Here is a 21369-nt window from a genome sequence, read left to right as displayed (position 1 = left end):
GAAAGCAGATCATCATAAGTACTGAAAAAAAAAAAAAATAATCACTTCAGTGTTGGTACGGCAACGTCTAGTGAGGATGAGGGGGAAGTTCGAGGTGCCTTAGGAGCCGGCGTCCAAGTCTGAGTATTCAGATCGTTATTTTATTTCTATGGAAGATTAAGAAAATGTCCCTTTTCCACAGGGATCTCAGTGTCTTTAGTACATTGCTCATTCCCTTTTCAATGTAATATTTAATTTTAAAAAATGATTAAAAGTACCCCTAGGAAGTTACAAAGGAAAATCCTTGCAGACCTTGGCCTGTGGTAATCTTTTCTTTCTCCTGATTAGTATTAATGATTCACTCTTCGAAGAATCCTTCAGTGGCCAAAGTATCAGACTGCCCATCTAGTGTTTAGATGAGCTGGTCTGTTTGTTTGTAGAGTAGGCTTGAACCCACAAATGTCCCTCCATATGCCACCACTAATCTTTTTGTAATTTCTCCAGAAACTTAACATGTGTGGAAATTTATATTGAATTGATAACGGTTAAGTGATACTTCATTTGAGATATATAAAAGAATCATGAAGGCTGTTTTATTCAGAGGGCTTTTCACACTGCCCCATTACCGGAAACATAGAAAGCGAAGTACTTCCGGTATATACTTTATTTCTATCAAATAATAAAAAGTCAGTTTTAAATAATTGAATCAGATGTCTTTGGAATAATTTTCAGCCAGTATGTAATTTTAGATGATCTTATAATACAAAGCAAAAAACATGGGGCTTAAATAGACCAGTTGATTTATATATTTATTTGCTGTCATTTTTAGTCTTGAAGTAAGACAGTTATTTAAAGTAATAATTGAATTTGTATTTTAACAGGCGGACATTTTACCCAATGTGATTTGTTTTATATTACATAAAGGTCACTTCATTCATTCCAGCATTCAGCCAACAGATCGACTATGTTAGGAAGGGGAATTGCAAAGACGTGTATTATGTGTGCCCTTTAGGAGATCCACAATTTAGTGACCCTAAATTCCTAACAGATGGGAGAGTGAAAATTATTTAAGGTACCATTGCTCTAGCCACTAAAGAAATAGAAACAGAAAATGAACCAGAAGAATAGATGCTTATGGTCCGGAAAAATTCAGAACCCCAGAGGCAGCATCTCACTGTACCTAGAGTCTCAGTGAGCGTTTCTTTGACCAAACAGGCTTATTCACACTTTTCTCAGTACTGCCCCACATCTTCAGTGCTGCTTGCTGTTGCTTAACAACACGAACAACAACTAGGAGACAGCCACCACAACAGGATTTGCAGGTTTTAAAGAAAAGGGAAGGTCCTTTGTCCTCCCCCAACTAGTCGTGTTTAGAAAAACAAGAAGCTTTGAGTTGTGTTTGAGGAAGTCAGCCCAACTCCATAACTTTCATATGGGCATGTTGGACATTCTTCATTGGCTTGTTACCATTTTCCTTTGCTACCCAGAATGTAACCATGCAGACTGGATTAATGTGAACTTAGTTCTTCTAGAGGCGAAATAATGCACACTGTAGTTTTGGTTTTAATTGTACTGCTCTGATATCAAACAGCATGATAATTATGCACACATGCAAGTTATATTAGTTAATTGATCAATTCCAGCAGGTTCAGAACTTTTTAGAAAATCATTTTCAGGTGCCTTCAGGATTTAACTGACATTAATTGAGAATTGTGGAATAACAGAAATTTAAACTAAGATCAATGGAAGTCTACATTAAATACGGAATGTGGATCTATAGTGAGTTGTAGTTTATCAGAGGGTCTAATTCTAACCAAGTCGTTGTAGTAGCCACTAAATAGTATGGCATATACAATACAAGCATTCAGTGTTTAATATTCAGGGCTGTGTTTTTCACTGGAGGCTCACCGCAAGATTGAAAACACACTAATAAGCCCTTAGGATAGTTCATTCATTTCCAGACGAGCATAGATAAGCATGGACAATTTAAAGTCATTTAAAAATATGTGTGCATGTGTGTCGTGCATGTGTATGTGTATGTATATATAAGGTGAATGTCTTAGTGAACACTTCAGGAAAAATTATATACAACCCAATTTACTAAAGTAGTTTTGATTATTTTGTTTAAGGCACTTTCCTTTTCAAATGAAGTAGGAAATCGGTACTTAAGTGTGTCACCAGAGTAAATATTGCTGTAAAGATGGTGCATTGTGAAGAAAATAGAGAATATTAATGCCATTAATTCTAATATTTTAAAATAATCATAATTTAATTTTTAAAAATATTTTAAATATGCACCATTTACTGTTTGGACCTAGCAGTCATCTGCAGGGCACAATCAACTAAGTCTGTCAAATAAAAAAAAAAAAAAATCAGAATTTTGAAAACAGTGCTATATACATAGCTTCATAATATGCACCCATGTTTAAAGAAAATGGGGTTGGAAACAAAAAACATAGTGCTGAAAAGACAATAGATTTGTAACAAGATGGATATTAATGACTTATTTAAAGGACTTAGGGAAATCTCTTTAGAAATATATTGAAATGAGGTGTTAGATTAAATGTATTTTCAATAAATTATTAGAAACAAATCCAAACCTTAGAAGAATTCAGAAAGAAAAAGACTTGTTCCATTCCCATCAATAGGACATAAATGGTAAAATAACATGTGCTTAAAATATGTAAACTAAGTAAATGCGAGTAACATTTTTAAGATTCAGCTCCAAATGGAAATAAAAAGAACACATCACGATAAATGCTCTCCGTGTGGAATAAGTGAATACATAGTCAAATGCAGAAGCCATAGGGCTTTCTATCACATGAAATATAGAAAAACAAATAATAATGCAATTTTTAAGATTGCCGTGGTTTTCTTCCTTTGGGAGGGTGGGGTAGATTTTCATTTTATGCTTTTATTTTTTAATCAATTCATAGAAACAAATGAACACTAAAACTATTCATGAAGAGATGCTACCTAATACCCAGTTAAGTGGATCCATCAGATATTCTGAATCAGTTAATGAAGTTTCATTTTCTGTCTGGCTCTACTCAGCTATAATAGTGAGATCCCCTCGGTGACTTGGGTGTCAAGATGCTTGTACTTGTCACACTGCCTTCTGGACGGTAATGGAGACTTACAGCAATTGCTCTTGATAAAAACTTGTTACCTGACCCTGATGGATGAGATGCCTAAAATTTGAGTCCCTTCCAATTCTGAGGATCCTCCTAATGGGCATCATCAATCTTATTATTATTATTTTTTTTTTGCTAACATATTTTTGTAGCCCTTAAATCTTTCTGAGGGCTTAATTAGCATTTATCTTCATTTTGGGTTTGTCTTTTATGAAAAATATGTCAATTTTTCATATGCCTTGAAACATGAAAAAAGAAAGTAATTAAAAACAAAGGTAGCATGTTCAGCGTTTTGTGAATCATTCTGTTTTGTGGTATTTGGAAGTTTTTAATTCATTGGTTTTGGGATTGGCACGTAGGGACCTCAGTGGTACAAGTGACAGCAACAGATGCCGATGACCCTACGTATGGTAACAGCGCCCGAGTGGTCTACAGCATTCTGCAAGGACAGCCATACTTCTCAGTGGAACCAAAGACAGGTAAACATTGAAATGTGACTCTTCTTATAATGTCATCATATGTGTCTTGGCACAGAGTTAATATTAGTTATTTTTATTTGATACACTTGACGCTGATAATAGATGCTACGTGGCTTCTGAGCTTCTCTCAATATGTGAACTGTGGTAATAAACACATTATTTATCGAGGCGTCAGCATCTTCCAAGAGTATTTCGTTAGGTTTATCAGAACTTCTACCAAAATTAAAGTATTACGTGTGAAAAAAGTATTCCAGCTGCTATCTCCTGACTGTATAAGAAAATATTATTTACATCATTTTCTTTTTGTCTTGCTTTAACTAATTTATGTAGAAATCACACACAATTAAATTTAAATCTCAAGCAGGAACCTCCCTGACATGCAGCAGGATAGGTAGTAAGTTCAGGTTATCCTCTCAGTCTGGTTTACTCAGGAGAATTAGTTTAAACGTAACAATTAGGATGATGGTCTGCTAAATCAAAAACCAAATTAAGTGATTTAATTTTAGAAGGAAAAAACATGTTTTCTATGAGTTGCATGACTGCCTGGATAGAATATGTAGTTGGTTGGCTAGGTGTTCTGTTTTGCTTTTAAGCTGAAATGGTTTGCAGTAAGTAAGAAAGACTCTAGAGCATCGTTCCCATGATTATAAAATAACATTTTATCTATTCTGCTTTTCTGGTTCTGGGTGGAGGGAGGAGGGGTGAGTGTGGAGATGGGTGGTTTGTGCCACTGGTCTTCTTCACCATGAAATACAGAATTTATCCATATTGTAACAATTTTGTCTTTATTGTAAAGAAAATTATTCTTCAAACAGCCAAGTTTATGATTATTGGATAGGACCTGTGACCTTAAATGATTACTTTAATGATACTTAGACTATTTTCCATATAAATGGTAATATTAATTCATTTTCAAATCACTGTGGAGGATAAATATTTTAAGCATCTTTTGAAAATGGTAGTTGTAATGTGCATGAACGGAAAAATAAATTCAGTCCTACCTCACCAATAGTTTTTACAGAGATATATTTGCATATTTTATACCAATATAGTGGTAGAATCTGGAAACCACCTGGAAAGTCTAACAGAGAAGAAACAGTTCTGATTAAGCAAGTATGGAAGGAGAAATAAACAAAAGTATTTGATTTCTGATATGAATCCTATGAACGTAGAACGTGTGCTTGTGGTTGATTTAATGATAGATCTGAGAAGCATAAATCCACCCACCCATTCCCTTATAAATCGACTCTTCACAGCCCACAAAGACATTGACAAGTTTCTGACAATTTGCTCACAAATTATACACTCCTGCATTATATAACCTGTCCACAAATAGGATGCACTCCTCCCTAGGGTTAAATATTTTGCTGGTACTAATGATTGGCTTGTGATTTTTGCTTTGTGGTACAGTGATCATTTTTCCTTAAAGTCCTGTGGAGGTAAGGTAAGGCCTCTGACTGAGCAAGCAGACAATCGTCTATGTCATGGGATCACATTATTAGTACTTCAAATTAATTCTAATTTCAGAATCTCGAGTACTGTCTATTGTGTATTGGAGATGAAGAGGTCAGTTTAATTTTGTTTTGTTTAGAGTTTTTCATATTGCAATTATGGTAATCATTGGGACTTCTCTTTGTAGAGTCATTAGTACAGAGATATCCTGGAAATTTTTGTCCTCTGCTAATTTATAATATGGATAGTGTATTATTTGCAAAACAAATCTATTTTTTCACAAAAATGGAAAGTTTTCAACTCTTAAGGGCATGGTTATCTCTGAGTCAAGTTTGACTTAGTCTTCATAGTTGGTGTCAGTTGATTTTTATCTATGTGAGAAATAACATGAATTTCTAAATCTTTAAATCTAAGAGTTTTTTATAAAGAAAGTAAAATTTTTGATAGGAAGAATACTGGAAATATGCTAAATCGGGATTTTATAAAAATAGGCACAGGGAGGGGTGCCTGAAAGCCTCTGCCTTCAGCTCAGGTCATGATCCCAGGGTCCTGGGATCGAGTCCTGGGATCGAGCCCCGCATCGGGCTCTCTGCTCAGCGGGAAGCCTGCTTCCCCCTCTCTCTCTCTGCCTGCCTCTCTGCCTACTTGTGATCTCTGTCCAATAAATAAAATCTTAAAAAAAAAAAACCAATAGGCACAAGGAATCACTGTTAGGTGCATTTCTGTAAGTTTAACTTCTGATTTTTTTTCTAATATTAATAATACCTATTACCATTTATTAATCACACATCGTGAACCTAGCACGGCCACAGCTTTCGGTCACATATTACACCTGTAGCACTACTCACAGCCCAGATGACTGGGGGGTAACTGTATTTTCCACCTTATTTCTCCATCAGGAAGACAAGACTGTGAGTAGCTACAAAAGCCAATGTTAGCACTTTGCTCTAATAAGCAAACAGAATGGCCCTAGGAGCTCGATAAGGCAACATTAAAGGGACGGCAGAGATTCCCATCACGCATCTCCATAATGACCACACACTGCTGGGAGGCTGGTGGTTGGTTATTCTGAGGTTTCATCTACTCCGTAACCTGCAAGCAAATAGACTCCATGTTTCAGTCTATTCGGTATATGGCAGGACTGGCTACGTAATTTGCAGTTCAAAATGGAAATGCAGGGCCTGTCTTCTAAAATGAATAGGACTTCAAGCTATTATCAACAGAGTGAGAAACAAGCGACCCCTGCACAGGTCACATGGCCATAAAGCTGGCCCTGAAAAATGGATTGAATGATAAAACACCACTTGTCATTTAGGAGTTCCTTCTTAACATAGAGGTGTGACTACGCAATACCTGCGTCATATATTACGTACCCACTTGTGACTCCCTAACTTTATGTAAGTAATATAGTCATAACAAAGCCCCTCCCCCATGTGCCCTTGAAATGCATTCCATTCTGTGGTGTGGAGAACCCTCTTTCCTGTCAGCCTTGCTGAGGATGTCCTCTCAGAGATTACAAGAGTCCTTTCCTCAGAGACTCTTCATTGGATGCCAACTCTGAAATTCTTTAGTGTTCTAGAAGCGTCCATGTTTGCTATCATTGGTTCTCCTCTGACTTTTGATGGTCTTATCATATGCTTCACTTACAGAGAGACAAACCAAATATAAATGCAGCTTAGATGTCAAATTTAAGAATATAAACTAATTGGAAGAGATGCACCATGTACATCTAATGTGTCTCAGATCCACATGGCCTGAAACCCTGTAGACCTGTGTTACCTGAGTCGTGTGGTTGCCTGGCCCCCTAGACCAGTCCAAGACCTGAGTGTGTAGATGCCAGGCCTCAGGGATTCTTTGGATCCCTAAATGGGGTGGATATCAGAACCAGCTGTTATCTGTTACATGTAGTACATATTTACATTCATGAGAAGTTCCATGGTAAAACAATATGCTTTAAAACAATCATAAATGGCTGTTAAGAGATAAAAGAATCATCTGAAAATTTGTTCCCAGACTGAAAACCAGACAGTTGTTGAGCAATAGTGATGATAAATTAATGTTTCATATGCACGGTATTTTTTGTGCCCATGGATTACACATAAATGGAAAGTTCTGGGTTATTGGGTCAGATGATACATCTGTAGAAAAATTATTATTCAGGAAGCTTAAAGTCTAAACTAATCTCTTTTCTGAAGAGCTACTGGGAATATTCTTCTTATCATAAATGGCTCAAAATGACTGATACTGAAATCAAATAATGTTGTTGTCTTCCATGAAAATCTCACATAACTATAGAGATCTGGCTAGACAAAACTGGCCTTTACTACTTCAGAGATGTCATGTTAGCAATTTGCTATATGTGCGTTTCTCCATAATATATAGCAAAGTGCAAATCAGATCCAATGCCTGAGAACTCTTTGCCAAATGTAGACAGTTTTATTTAAAACTAAAGAGCCTAGCAAAAGTCATGGGGCTGGAAATCTATTATTTTTGAATGTCCTTATTTAAATTCATTTCTCTCCCAATTATTCCATTCTTGTCAAAAATATGTTTAATATTTGAGGTATTTGGAAATTACCTTTGGCACCTGGTTACTTTGCAATCTTTGTGATGATTTTTACTTTGGAAAAGGGCTATTTATAGGATCACTTGTAAAGAAATAATTAGAAGTGTGAAAAATAAGTGAATAATTTTGACTACCAGACTTCTTTCTTAATAATGTTACATTTCCTTACAAAAATAATGCCACCAAGCAAAACCATGACAGGATGAGGCTGCTGTGTTTTCCTTGCTGATTAGTTGAGATATTAGGGCCTCTCTCCATCATTATGAAGGTGTAAGGATGAAAGCTCACTTGTACCTGTTGATTTCAGAAGGAAAAATAAGAGATGCCCAGAAGTTAAAAAAAAAAAAATGAATGAACAGGAAATGATTCTAAACATAGCTCATTAATATTTTGTCATCTAATGATACACTTAATGATCAAATAGTAAAGAGAGCCAATCCTCAATTTATTTAAAAAAAAAAAGGATTTACAAATAAATAAAGGATGGTTAACATCTGAAACAAAAGAAAGGAAAAAGAGAGATGTAAATTCCAGAACTCATAGACAAAGACATTTTATGCTCAGTAGCAATATTACTGAGATGAGCACTCATTGTATCATAGAGTTAACAGAAGTATTGAAGAACAAATATGAAATACACGTGGAAACATTATGACACTAAGAAGAATAGGTAGTAGACACTGATCAACCAAACCAGACCAGTATGTGACTCTTTCTTATGATTTTCATGTTTCTTTGATAGTTCACATATTAACTATAAGCAGTGTGTAGATAGCCAAAAGAGTTCAGGGAAGGAGTTACTTAAACTGTATTTGCTGTACTTGTAGCAACACTGCCTGATGAGAAAAAGTGGTCAAAGTTTAGAAACGAAAACAAAACCGTCCTAACTTAAGGAAGCGTAACGCAAACACTTAAAATACTGATGCGTTGTTGATGTGTGTATGTGTGTGGGTGTGTTTGTGTTTGATGGCTAGTGCTCAGACTAAACACAAATATGGTCACTTAAGACAGGATGAGTGTTGTTTAACTTGGAATCTTGGGAACTAATAACAAATTGCTTAAATTTTTCCTGTGCTATTGAAGAGCTTTTCTCATCTGTTTCCCACCCCTAGAACGGTTACCAAACTGTTGAATATTATGAAGTATAGGGCAGGCCTTGTATAGTTTCCCGTAAGCTTATTCTTGTTGCTGAAATATAACATACACTGTAAATAAAATATAACACATATTATATATAGCATATAGCACACCATTATGACATGTGTACATTGAATAATTAGCCTTTAAATTAGCAGCTTTTAAAAAATATAAATCTGGAGGATATAACATTTTTATGCTAAACATGAGGAATGAAAGAAGCTTTATCCCGAATTAAACAATTATTTGCAATTATTTTATTCCCAAAGAACCATCCTCTATCAAACAAGCTGGTTTTGCTGTTGTTTTGCTACTGAAAAGTCCATAATACCAGAATTTCTCATCCTCAGGTCTGAGTCAATGAAGATTTAAATCCTGACCTCCCCATAAAAAGTAGAATCTGTTTAATAAAATAGATTAGACATCTTTCAAGCTGTGGTCCTAGGTGGATAGGTAAGACATGTTTTTGTTAGAAAAGATGAAATTGCAAGAAATAAGTAGGAATCTGAGCTCTTTATATTTAATTAGTAAAGATGACCTCATATTGCTAGTTTCAAGGTCTATATAGATCAATGTTAAATACATTTTTATCTGATAACCCCTCTCTGTACATATACTAAGTGTATTAGGTAAATATATCATTTTATGTATTTACACATGATGTTAAACTAAATTTCCTCCCACTTTTAAATATTATTGCCTAATATACTTAGGCAGTAATTAAATAGTTATAAAAGAACTAATTTACTGTACCAATGACTATTGTGTCAAGTTTCCCCATCAATCAAAATGAAAGTCTGAAATCAATTTCTTCTGCATTTGAAGCCTTAAGGGTGATCAATATTCAATGCAATTGATTACAAACAAACAGCAACAAAACCCATGAATGTTTTCAATGTTGCTGATTTATATTAACGTAGTCGTTCTCATCTTTAGTGCTTTTTCTCAGATCTTTCGATACAGGGTAACCTCATTGTGCATCATAACCACAACCACAACCATAGCCATAGTTTAAAATGGTGTTTTTCTTATTAAACATAAATCACTCTCATTTTTTGCTTTGTAGACTGTTTCAGCCATTTTTTCTCATAGAGAGGTAATGGGAACCATAACTGAAAAGTTATCGTGAGGGGCGCCTGCGTGGGTCAGTGGTTTAAGCCTCTGCCTTTGGCTCAGGTTCTGATCCCAGGGTCCTGGGATCGAGCCCCGCATCGGGCTCTCTGCTCAGCAGGGAGCCTGCTTTCCCCTCTTTCTCTGCCTGCCTCTCTGCCTACCTGTGATCTCTCTCTCTGTGTCAAATAAATAAATAAAAATCTTAAAAAAAAAAAAAAAGGTTATCGTGATTTCACATCACCTGGGAATTAAGTGGTTAGAGAGGGTGAAAGAGAAGGAAAGGAGTGTTTCATTGTCATGTACCTGCACAGGTCACTGCCCATTACTTTAGATGAGGACTTCATGTTATTTATTTATAAGTTGTTATTTCTGAACCGTATTTTCATAAAACCAAAAGATAATCCTCTCTGTCCAATATTGAGAAGCCCTCCCTGCTTTTCCCTTGTTATAGCACTCTCTGTGTTTTGTAATATTGTATGTAACTATTATGTCCCTTTGGTCTTTAATAGGCGGTAAGATTATTTAAGATAAAACAACAGAAGGCAGCAACTCAGGAGTGACTTGCTACCTGTATCAGTGTTCTTTGCTAGTATAAATGCAATGATTCATGATGCGTTTTACTGGGATTTGAAATTTTACAGGAGTCATCAAGACCGCCCTTCCAAACATGGATAGAGAGGCTAAAGACCAGTATTTGCTTGTTATTCAGGCAAAGGATATGGTTGGTCAAAATGGAGGACTCTCAGGAACTACGTCAGTCACCGTGACCCTAACTGATGTCAATGATAACCCACCTCGCTTTCCTCGAAGTAAGCTATTTTGTCAAATGCTCCAAGTGTCCTAACTTTCCTTGCCAGTCTATATAAATGTCTTTTAAAAGGACTATTTCCAAATACTTCTCAAACAAGTGACCTTACTACATTCTCTCACAATTTTGTTTCATGAGGGGCATGGATTTTAATTCAGAAATGTAGAATGCAAAGTGTATTGAAAATGAAAAGAGGCAATCATATCTTTGTATTACTTCTGTCTTCAATATGATATGGTTTTTCTTCGGTTCATATTTTTAATACCAGACAGTTATTAAGTTCATTTATATAATCATCTTTTCATTCTAAGATATTCTTTGTACACGTTCTGTAAGTTACAAGATTGTTGCCAATTGTACCATTCAGATAAATTTCATGCATTCTATACACTAAAAGTATTGATTTATTTTTAAAGATAAAAATGGAAGAGCACTAAACTTTTTCATTTTTTACTCCACACTTTTTTTTAGCCACTTCATGCACATTAAACATTCCTTTAGCAGTTCTACCATCTCTTTCTTGTGCAAACATTCAGTGTTTCAAAAGAAGTCAATTCAAAGAACCAGAAAACCACATGCCCTCAATTTAGTTTCTATGACCAAAGTGGCTTTTGACTTAGCCAAGAAAAAAAGGGGGGTTGGAATTCTAGGTAGAAATGTCTTGATTATAGAAAAGCATTTCATCTCACTCTCTTTTGTTTTTTTTTTTCCTTTTGTAAGTATATGTGGTATTTCTTTACAATGCTCAGGAAAATAAGGAAATTGTATAGACTATTATGTCTCTAAAATGTTTGTTTGATAGACATGAGTAACGAAACTTCCTTACAAAAACAGATCTTAGAAGTGAACAATGTCAAGGAAGCTTTCTCTGCGAACATGAAAGACACTGTTTTCCTGCAAACACTTCGTCTTTGGATGTTTCATTTTTATTTTACACATTTTTAACATGTAATATTGTTACATGATATTGCTATACAACAGACATTTTAATACCTCCTAACAAAATAATGTTGAAATTACTCTAAGTTTAGCATTCATAAAAAATGAACTCATCCTTAATTGTGTCCTTGATAGCTTATAATGGGAGAGGAGAAGAAGGTTGTAGAATAAGAAAAATAATAACATAATTATATTGGGCTCACAATAAACTATTTTTCTTTAAGCCTAGAGTAGTACGAATTGATGCTTAGAATTTTTGTTGTTTCAGTTGTCATGATTTGATAAGATACAGTACAGGTTTTCTAGCTTATTAGATGCTCTCCTACTTATTAAAGTGAGGGAAGCCAAGGATATGTCATTGGATTTTTCAGTTTTGCGGGATTCTCTCTACCATGTGTAGTTAATATTCTATCCTTAAAATTTCTGGATTTTACTAAGAAGGCTTTGGATGTGTGAAAGGGGTCAATCAAAAGTCATCAGCATATCTTTTCATTATTTTTTTTAATCAGTGACTGTTCACAAAATTTAGAAAATTGCTAACAATAATAATTTTGAGCTGAAAATATGGTCCCTTCATATGGTTACATTTTCCTTCTTCAGTTCCTGCGAAGAGAATCTTTTCTCTTCCTAAGAAAGTGAAAATATACCACATTTAACAACCTGAAGGGAATGGAATGGGTGGAGGAAGCAGGAAAAAAACCAGATGATTAGAGAAAAATGGCTCTGAGGAGTTTTCTGGTTTCAAAGGGATGATTCATGGTCATCTGCTTTCCCGAGTTTTTTTTTTTTTTTCCTTGACTTGCAGGATGGTGAAGAGGAATTTTTACAACGGAAAGTTAGAAAGCTTCTCTTTCTATCTTACTTTTCTTTCCTCTGTACAGATAATATCGCCTCTGCTCTTGTGTCATTGTGTCCCAAATCAGTTCCACATATAACCCACGGGAATACCTCTTATTTCTGGTAAATTTATGAACTAAAACAAGGCTAATCTGATCTTTCGTCAGTGTCCTTGTCCAGTTGTCTGAAACCTTCTTAGTAAAAGATGCTGTTACATAAATCCTAACAATAAATAATCAGAACTACTTAGTCTTCCGTTGCCCATATGAAGCCTAAGCTATGCTGGTTTTTATTTTTTAATATTAATATTAGTAGTAATATTTTAATTATTTAGATTCAATGGTTACATACTTAATTTTATATATAACTATGTTAAATTTATGTTATTATTAAACATAGCTTATTTCTCACCACTAGAAATACAGGACTAGAGACACTTATCATGCCTTTCTCAGGCTGTTTCTGCTGTCACATATTAATTATTATTAGATCATCGCCAAGAAATTTCTGGAGTCTATATGAAACCTGTCCTTTATCTCGTATTGCCTTAGCATATTTTTTTAGTAAAATACAAAAACAAATTAAGCAAAGATGATGCAAAACGGCCACATAGTTAAGTATTTTTGGGTTAGCTTTTGTGTAATTTGTTCACCTCTTGATGTGAATTTCACAGGGTCTTACCAGTATAACGTCCCAGAGTCCTTGCCAGTGGCCTCCGTTGTGGCCAGGATCAAAGCAGCTGATGCAGATATAGGTGCTAATGCTGAAATGGAATACAAAATTGTGGATGGTGACGGACTGGGGATTTTCAAGATTTCTGTTGACAAAGACACTCAGGAAGGCATCATTACTATACAGAAGGTAATATTTCCTTCCCTTTTAAGTTCTGTGAAGCGCATACAAAACAGGAAGCCATGTTTGCTTTGATAGAAGAATGTATTAGACAAAATAAATGACCGTGTGGAACTATTATTATTTTGACTTTAGGAAGAAAAGGTCTGCGTTTATTTTGAGGTGTCAGAATCATAGAGAATCATGAAAGACATTTGTAATCATGCCCTGACTAGTTTCTACTGCGTAATCCCACAGCCCTTGTCTGTAGTGCTAAGACAGTAAGGCACACTGGAGATGTGCTGTTTTAAATGACCTCGGTGGAGAGGTGAGTATGTTTCTCTGTTGACTATTCCAGGCATGAAACCCCTAAAATCAACTAAAAGTCTTTGTTAGGAAGCTAGACAAACACTCCATATATGTGAAAGCAGTGCGAAGTTGGAAATAGAAACCGAAATGTTGAAGACTTGCTACATTATCAATTATTCCTTTTTACAGTTTATACTAATTGAAGTGTTTGAAGAATTCATACGGAGCACGAAAAGTTGTGAAGCTTATCATAATCCCCTAAATATAAGTGCAAAGGAGATAGAAAATCCCTATAATCCTAACTAAAGACTCTGTCATGGTATATTTAAATTAACTCCCAACACTGATTAGATAAAGAGGAAAATGAGCTATTTATTCCTTCTGCTTTGTATAGACATGATCTTTGACAAATGTTAAATTTAAAAAAAATTATTGCAAAAAAATTATTTGAAATAGTAAATATTAAAATGTGTGAAAATCCCCACCCCCTGAATAATGGAATTTTATGTCAGTCTGACAATCCAGGTGTATAACTCTGTAATTAACACTCCTCAATAATTAACACATGTCAATAAAGTAAGTTATATTTTAGTTGTTACAGGAAAACATATGTTTGATTTTAGGCCAGTGGGCAAAACATTTCTGCAATTATTTCCAGTGGACAGCTGCTATTTTAGCTCAGCTGGTGACAATCTGTGTAAAAAAGTTTTAATAACTAGGATAGGCCAACTGTTGGAAAAATGTTTTGTTTTGTTGTCTAAAATAAAAGGAATGCAATAAGGTACAATGTTGCTCAAAGATTTCAAAGATTCATCTGAAATCAATCTGTTCATATTCTAGAATTATAAATATATATTGAAATTATTTTTATGGAACACATACATTTCATATATTATAAAGAGCATAAAGCATGGAAGAAACATATACACAAATATATATATTTGATATATTTAGTTCAGTAATAAAATTCATCTTCAATTTCTTAACATTACTTCTTAACATTTTAGGGAATTAACTGTTAATTCTGGTCACAGTCAAACAGCATACTTTTTTTTTTTTTCAAGTTTAAAGCTTTGTAGTCATTTCTAGCTTCTTGCTCCTCCTTGATCCATAATAGCTCTTGGCTGTATGTTTTTTTTTTTTTTTTTTTTTTTTCTGTTCTCTTTAGCATTATCCTAAAGTTGGTTATCATGGCTCACTCCAAAACTATTTTAATAGTTCCTGAGTTCACAGCCTGTTTCTAGCTTCTCAAACCCACCACTTCTTTACATTGCTGTTCAAAATTCAACAATACTTTATTACTCCCAACTAGATTGAAAGTGATCTGCCTTATACTAAGGGGATAAGAGAGAGGGCTGCTACAAACTGAAATGAAGCGGTAAAATAATCATTAATGAGCTTACATGCTTAGAAATTCCAAAAGAATTCACTGAAGGACTGTTAGAGTTAGCAAGACTTTTCAATAATAATGGCTATAAAAGTAATTTAAAAATCAGTAGCTTAGCTGTAGCTCCTAAGAACTGTTGTATGAACTTTCATCTTCAATCCAAGGACAGCGGCTTCTACTCATGAAAAATAGAATATCCATACTTAGCCCATTACCCCTAAAACGTGCCATCTTAAAGCACTATAGTCCACTGGCCTCATAAGGGCAGTCTTTAACCCCAAATGCAAGTGTTTTTCCATCTTGAAGCCAACAGGATCCTGAGTTTCTATTTCAGAAGAATGCTTTTGCTTAACATTTTTTTTAAATTTAATTAGTCTCTTTAGAGAGGGTTTGTTGTTGTTGTTGTTTTGTTTTGTTTTGTTTTGTTTTGTTTTCAGAATGAAGGAGATCTATCCTTAAGATTTTCTGATTCCCTCTGTCAGAACTAGCAACTGCATATGGTCCTCAAGGACAGGATTTTGATTTTCAGTTTTATTTATCACGATTTCAGTGAAATGGGGTTCTGTATTTCATTCCAGGGAAAATGTTTCCAGAGGTTTCTCACAACGAGTGGAGTCAGCAAAAACATGTCTGAGTTCCATAAATCCAGTGTTCTTTCTGTACTAGGGAGTAGTAGAATCATCTGTAAAATCCAAAATGGATTTCTGAATCTGAGTCCCAAGGGCACTCCCACTAAAACTAAGAAATTCTGAAGGAAAACAAATGAAACATTCTTACATTGTTCTTAGAATATTTTTAAATTTCCATTTAGATGTACAGTAGAATGCTATGGGCGGTCCAAAAAAATGACCCATTTTTTGATGGGTTTTCTAGTGTCTCCTAACTAAAGGAAAATGTTTACCACCAGGCACTGCTAGGATGTTGACATACCTACTTGTTCTGGTAATTGTGAATGTCTCTAAATATTATTTCACATGTGGATAACAGAGTTCCACTGCTTATTTATATCATTTCTCTTGGAAATAGGGTATTTTGTACTGTGGACCATGCTTGATAATCATGTGAACTTATTTTCTCTCTGTTCTACAGTATAATAAAACTTTAGTTCATTGCTTTGTCATAAACAATGCACTGTCATGGTTATAATGAGATTTATTCTGGTTTGAGCCAACTTATCATATTTTAAAACATTTACATATGTTACACTTTGCATAGAGTGAACTTCAGAGCAGAGAGAGACAAGAAAACAATCTTTTTAAAGGTACGTTAGAAAAAGAAAAATTAGTACAGAATTGTGAAAGATAACCTTCACTTATGTTATTATTCCTCCAATGTCTTATATAGAAAATGTTTATAAATATGACTAAAGAGGCAGAATCCCAAAGGCTAAAGGTTTTTGTAGATATTATCACAGAATTATAAACATGATTATATAGTTTAAATACTGTTTCAGTACAGCGTTTCACAGTGAAAACTGCTGCTTTGGCCATTTATGAATGATTTAATGATAACTTCTACAACCTGTTACACAGGGCTTCCAAATTCACAAGGTGTAAACATAAGTATTATCCGATGTGAGCGAAAACTGTCCTTCTTTCCACCTAGAATTTTTTCGGCTTACATTTCTGCATCATAATTTACAATGTGGGAGCTTTTGTTTCCTACTTTTCCTTTGAGAGATGACAATCTTTCCTCTAATGCACTTCAGTTTTCAGTATAAGACCTCAGTAGGGATTAAATATGGGGTTTTGCTTTTATAAAATACATTACTGTAAAGTTACAGTACAATAAAAAAACGAACATTTTCAAGATGCATTTCCTGTGAAGGATAAGTACACATTCATCTCTGGCATATGGAGAGTGTTTGGAGGCTCACATTGTCACTGTCAAACAGCATATTTAAGCTTTTCCTGGCCGATTCTAGGCTATCTTTTTTTTTTTTTTTTAAATTTTTTTTTTTTTTTAAATTTATTTATTTGTCAGAGAGAGAGACCGAGAGAGAGAGAGTGAGCACTGGCAGACAGAGGCAGAGGGAGAAGCAGGCTCCCCGCCGAGCAAGGAGCCCGATGTGGGACTCGATCCCAGGACGCTGGGATCATGACCTGAGCCGAAGGCAGCTGCTTAACCAACTGAGCCACCCAGGCGTCCCGATTCTAGGCTATCTTTATAATCTCCTTATATTCATACCTTTAAAAATTCTGAATGAGGCCAAAGCTATCAAATAATGGAACATTATTGTCAAAGTATTGATAAGGTGGCCCACGTCCCTTCACTGTGCAGGAGGAGGAGTTAGAATATACAGTTTCCGTTCAGCCTTCACTCTGCCGTGAGGATTTCTAAATGCTAGGGTTTGCTATCTTGTTATTGAAATGTGTCCTTTGTCTACGACTTGCAATAATGAGGGGCTAATTCCCAGAGTCAAGTATGTATTTCAGCATTTCATAAAACGCTACTGATGGGTGGTGGAGGTCTGTCGAACCGGCAGCATTTCCAATTTATTTTTCTTCTTATCGTTACATTTTTCTTTCAGAGATTTTATTCAATTAATCCTGCTGCTGTGGAGGTACATTTCTCAAATGGAACAAAGATATTTCTCTCATTGGACTGTGGAAAGGCATACATTTTGAATTATTTTATTTGTTATTTTAGTTTTTAAGGCTGTGATAAGATTAATACAGTAACTCGAATGCAGTTAACTTGTGAATTTCAGACTATATTTTCCAACTTATCCAGCCCATTGTTACTATGTATATTTTAGCAAATCTTTATAATATTTTAATGATTATGTTTATGTATGTATAGGAATAGGTCATCTGATTATTAAGGTATAAACTTAGCCGTGTTTGAATAGCCGAGATTACAGATGCATTTAAGGGCTTAGAAAGGAAATAAGAAATTGACACTCTTTGAAGGAAGTTGATAGTAATGTAAATGTCAACACATGATAGTCTTGATCAAAGAGGCAAAGGCCATGTTCGCTGACGAGTATTTTCTGTTTGCTTTGATGTTGACAGTTACCAGAACAGTGTTCTCAGAATATGTGTATGTCAAAGACATTTTCCAGTGAGTCCATCACTTTTTTTTTCTTTTTGCTTAGTACAAGTCACAGATAATGTACAATCTTCTCCTTACTTCTTTTTTCCATGGCGTGTTGTTTCCTAAATTAGTTTCAATGGGTAAGCTTCCAAGAAAGACATATTTAAGAAAGAGATATTTAAGAAAGAGATAACATTTAATGATTGTATAAGAAAGTTGAAGAGAGAATTTAAGGACAAAACTTAATGTTTCTAGTATGAGTAACTGGATGAATAATTGTGTCATTTCTTTAGAATGGGAGTGTGCAGATGGTTAATATGGTTTTGAATAATGTGAGGTGCTCGTGATATCTGGGTAATAACATCTAGGAGGTCATGAATAAGGAATGGCGGCTCCAGGCAGAGGTCTAGAGTACAAACTTAGGTCTGGGAAGCATTACCGTCTGCATGATAATTAAAACTAAAGGGGGGCGCCTGGGTGGCTCAGTGGGTTGAAGCCTCTGCCTTCGGCTCAGGTCATGATCTCAGGGTCCTGGGATCGAGTCCCGCATCGGGCTCTCTGCTCAGTGGCGAGCCTGCTTCCTCCTCTGTCTCTGCCTCTCTGCTCACTTGCGATCTCTGTCTATCAAATAAATAAATAAAATATTTAAAAAAAACAAAAAAACTAAAGGAACACTTGAGAACATCACTAAAGCATGTATATAAAGTAAGGGAAAGTGGTGCCTGGCTGGCTCAGTCAGTGGGGCATGCAATTCAGGATCTCATGGTCATGAGTTCAAGCCCCATGTTGGGCACAGAGATCACTTAAAAGGCATAATAAAGTGAAGGGACGCATGCTTTCGACATTACTTGGTGAACCTGAAAATTTTAAGTTAGCAGGGCAGGGAAAGATTCAGAGAAGGGAAATTGTTTTTTCTTTTAGGTGAGCTGTTTTAAGAGAGTTTATAAATAACTGATCAACAAAGCAAACTTAAAATATAAATATATTTGGATAAATAAAAGAAAAGGAATTGCATATGTTATCAGCGGAGGCGAGAACTGATGGATCCTGGAATCTATTTTCGATAATAAATACAGGATATAAACCAGTAAGGAGATGATTAGAAGAGTCAAGGGCCTGGAATTCAAAGAAATTCACATGTCTAGATATGACCCCTCTCTCGCTATTTCATTTGCTCATTCCGAGTCTATTTTGGTTCATTTTCACTGGATGTGCTGCCATCACATATCAGAACCTAAAGCCACCAAACTTTCATTCTGTCTCTCCACAGCTGTGTCAGCTCTTTATTGCCACTTAACAAATCACCCCCCAAACGACTACTTTAAACAACACTATTTGTTCACATCATGATTTTGTGGGTGAGCAATTTGGTGGGGCTTCAGCCGGCTGACTTTTCTGCCGGTCTTAGGTCAGCTCACACATGGATCAGTGGTCAGCTCCTGGTCAGCTCGGCGGCTCTGCCTCCATGTGGAGGTAGCTGGCTATCTGCTGGGACCAGGGGGGTTACAAATGTGTCTCATAGCATCCAGTTGCTAACTTGGGTTTGTTCCGAGAATGGTGGGAACAGAAGCTACAAGGTCTCTTGAAGCCGATATCCAGAATTGGCACATCTCTGCTGCCCCATTACATTTATCAAAGCAAGATAGGCCACCCAGGTTTGAGAAGTGAGTGGAAAAAACACATGAAAAGAGAGGAGCTGTACAATACTGTGGATGCTGGGAAAGTAGAAAAAAAGACTTTGAGTCCCAGCTGTGCTCCAAAGAAATTAAAGAGTCTTCAGGTTACACATTACATGGAATGGCAAAAGTAAGACAGCATCTCAGGTCGGCTGACTATGTACCGTAGTCTTCTCTCCTGTTTCAGCATTGCTCACAAAATAATTGTGTGGGTCAACATAAATTAATAATTTAAAAAAATAAAAAATGAAATAAATTAATATCTGCTGTAGTGAAAAGAAGGGCCATCTGTACCCCAATGTTTATAGCAGCCGTGGCCACGGTCACCACACTGTGGAAAGAACCAAGATGCCCTTCAACGGACGAATGGATAAGGAAGATGTGGTCCATATACACTATGGAGTATGATGCCTCCATCATGGAGCTATATTATCTTAGAGTATTATCTTCTGAGAACCAATGAGTTATAGCAGTTAATAAATTAATAAATTAATATTGTAAAACTCATTGAATGATAACCTACATATGGGAAGGACTATATAAATGTGCATTGTTAATGGGGAATACATTTAGCAGTTTAGGGTTCTGCCTCTTTGTAGATAAGTTCAACTAAAAATTTGAAACATATATGCATTTAGTTGATGGTCTTTGAATTTTTTTTAAGTTAGAAAATACTGAATTCTGTCTAAAGTCATATGAGACAGAGGGCTGCTGAGTTAAGAGCTAGAGTGTGTATGGATAGGGGGATAACAGCATTATCTAAAGGCAAAGAAAATTTTCTTGTATCTTCATGACAGGAGGTAGTTTTACAAGTTGGAGCAAGGCTCAGGCTAAAGGTTGGCCCCTACCCTCCACTGCAGCTCGCAGCTAGAGGCTCTGTCGTCCTTGATGATGACATTTCAAAGAAATGGCTCCCCTGTTTCTTGAGGAAGACATTCCTAGGCTGTAAAAGCGGCAAGAAACTTTTTAAAAAAAATTTCCATCTCAAAGGGGCAGAGAATGAACTTACAGTACATGCTTTCTATACTAACTGCTCTAAGAAATGGTAGGTCAGGGGCCAAGAGCAGGAAGAAGCCTGTCTAAATTCAGGCAAGTGGGGGAAACATTAAGGCTTTCTCAGGCACAACCCGGGGAGGGGAGGAGACAAAGGCAGTCGCGTAGTTGCACATAATGAAGGTATGTTTTGCTTTTGAAAAATAGTTGGGGGAATCACTTTAGAACTCTTGTTATTGTGTTTAAATGTACAAAATTATTCTAGCAGAGAGAGCTTTTTCAAGGTTGTAGGTCACTTTTAAGGTTCTGGACAGTAGATTTATGTAGAGTAAAATAATTGCAAAGGGAAAATTGTAATTGAGGGTTATTTTCCCATAGGTACGACCTCATTTAAGCCCATTTACTTAAGGGGGGAAAGATGTGTATTAGTTCGATCAACAAGGAGGGAAGATATTGAAAGCAACAGAATATGCTTTGATCCAAAAGATAGCTGAATCTCTAGAAAAAGAAGTGTTTTTAAAAATGACAACAGTCTTAGTGCTTTTGTACAAAATCAACATTAAACATAGACACTAAATATAGAGTCAGGCACGTGTGCGTATGTGCGCACACTCTCTCTCTCTCTCTCGTTCTGTTTCTCTCATCAGCCCTTTTGGTACCATGCCATGGTTAGAAGAGCAGAATGAACAATTT

General features: G+C 35.7%; 1 protein-coding gene across 1 annotated transcript in view; it reads left to right on the top strand.

Moving 5' to 3' along the window:
* The window catches only part of CDH7 (cadherin 7), a gene marked incomplete at both ends in the record, with an annotated part of 107815 nt that overhangs the window by 42395 nt on the left and 44051 nt on the right, over positions 1 to 21369 (top strand). The window contains 3 exons of the mRNA XM_080821643.1: positions 3473 to 3592; positions 10502 to 10669; positions 13118 to 13305. Coding sequence (XP_080677769.1) covers positions 3473 to 3592; positions 10502 to 10669; positions 13118 to 13305 — 476 coding nt within the window. The remainder of the gene's footprint in view (positions 1 to 3472; positions 3593 to 10501; positions 10670 to 13117; positions 13306 to 21369) is intronic.

The sequence above is a fragment of the Martes martes genome (genome assembly GCF_963455335.1).
Source record: "Martes martes genome assembly, chromosome: 13".
NCBI lineage: Eukaryota > Metazoa > Chordata > Mammalia > Carnivora > Mustelidae > Martes > Martes martes.
Note: the sequence above shows the minus strand (reverse complement) of the source record. Positions and strands in the feature narration are given on the sequence as shown.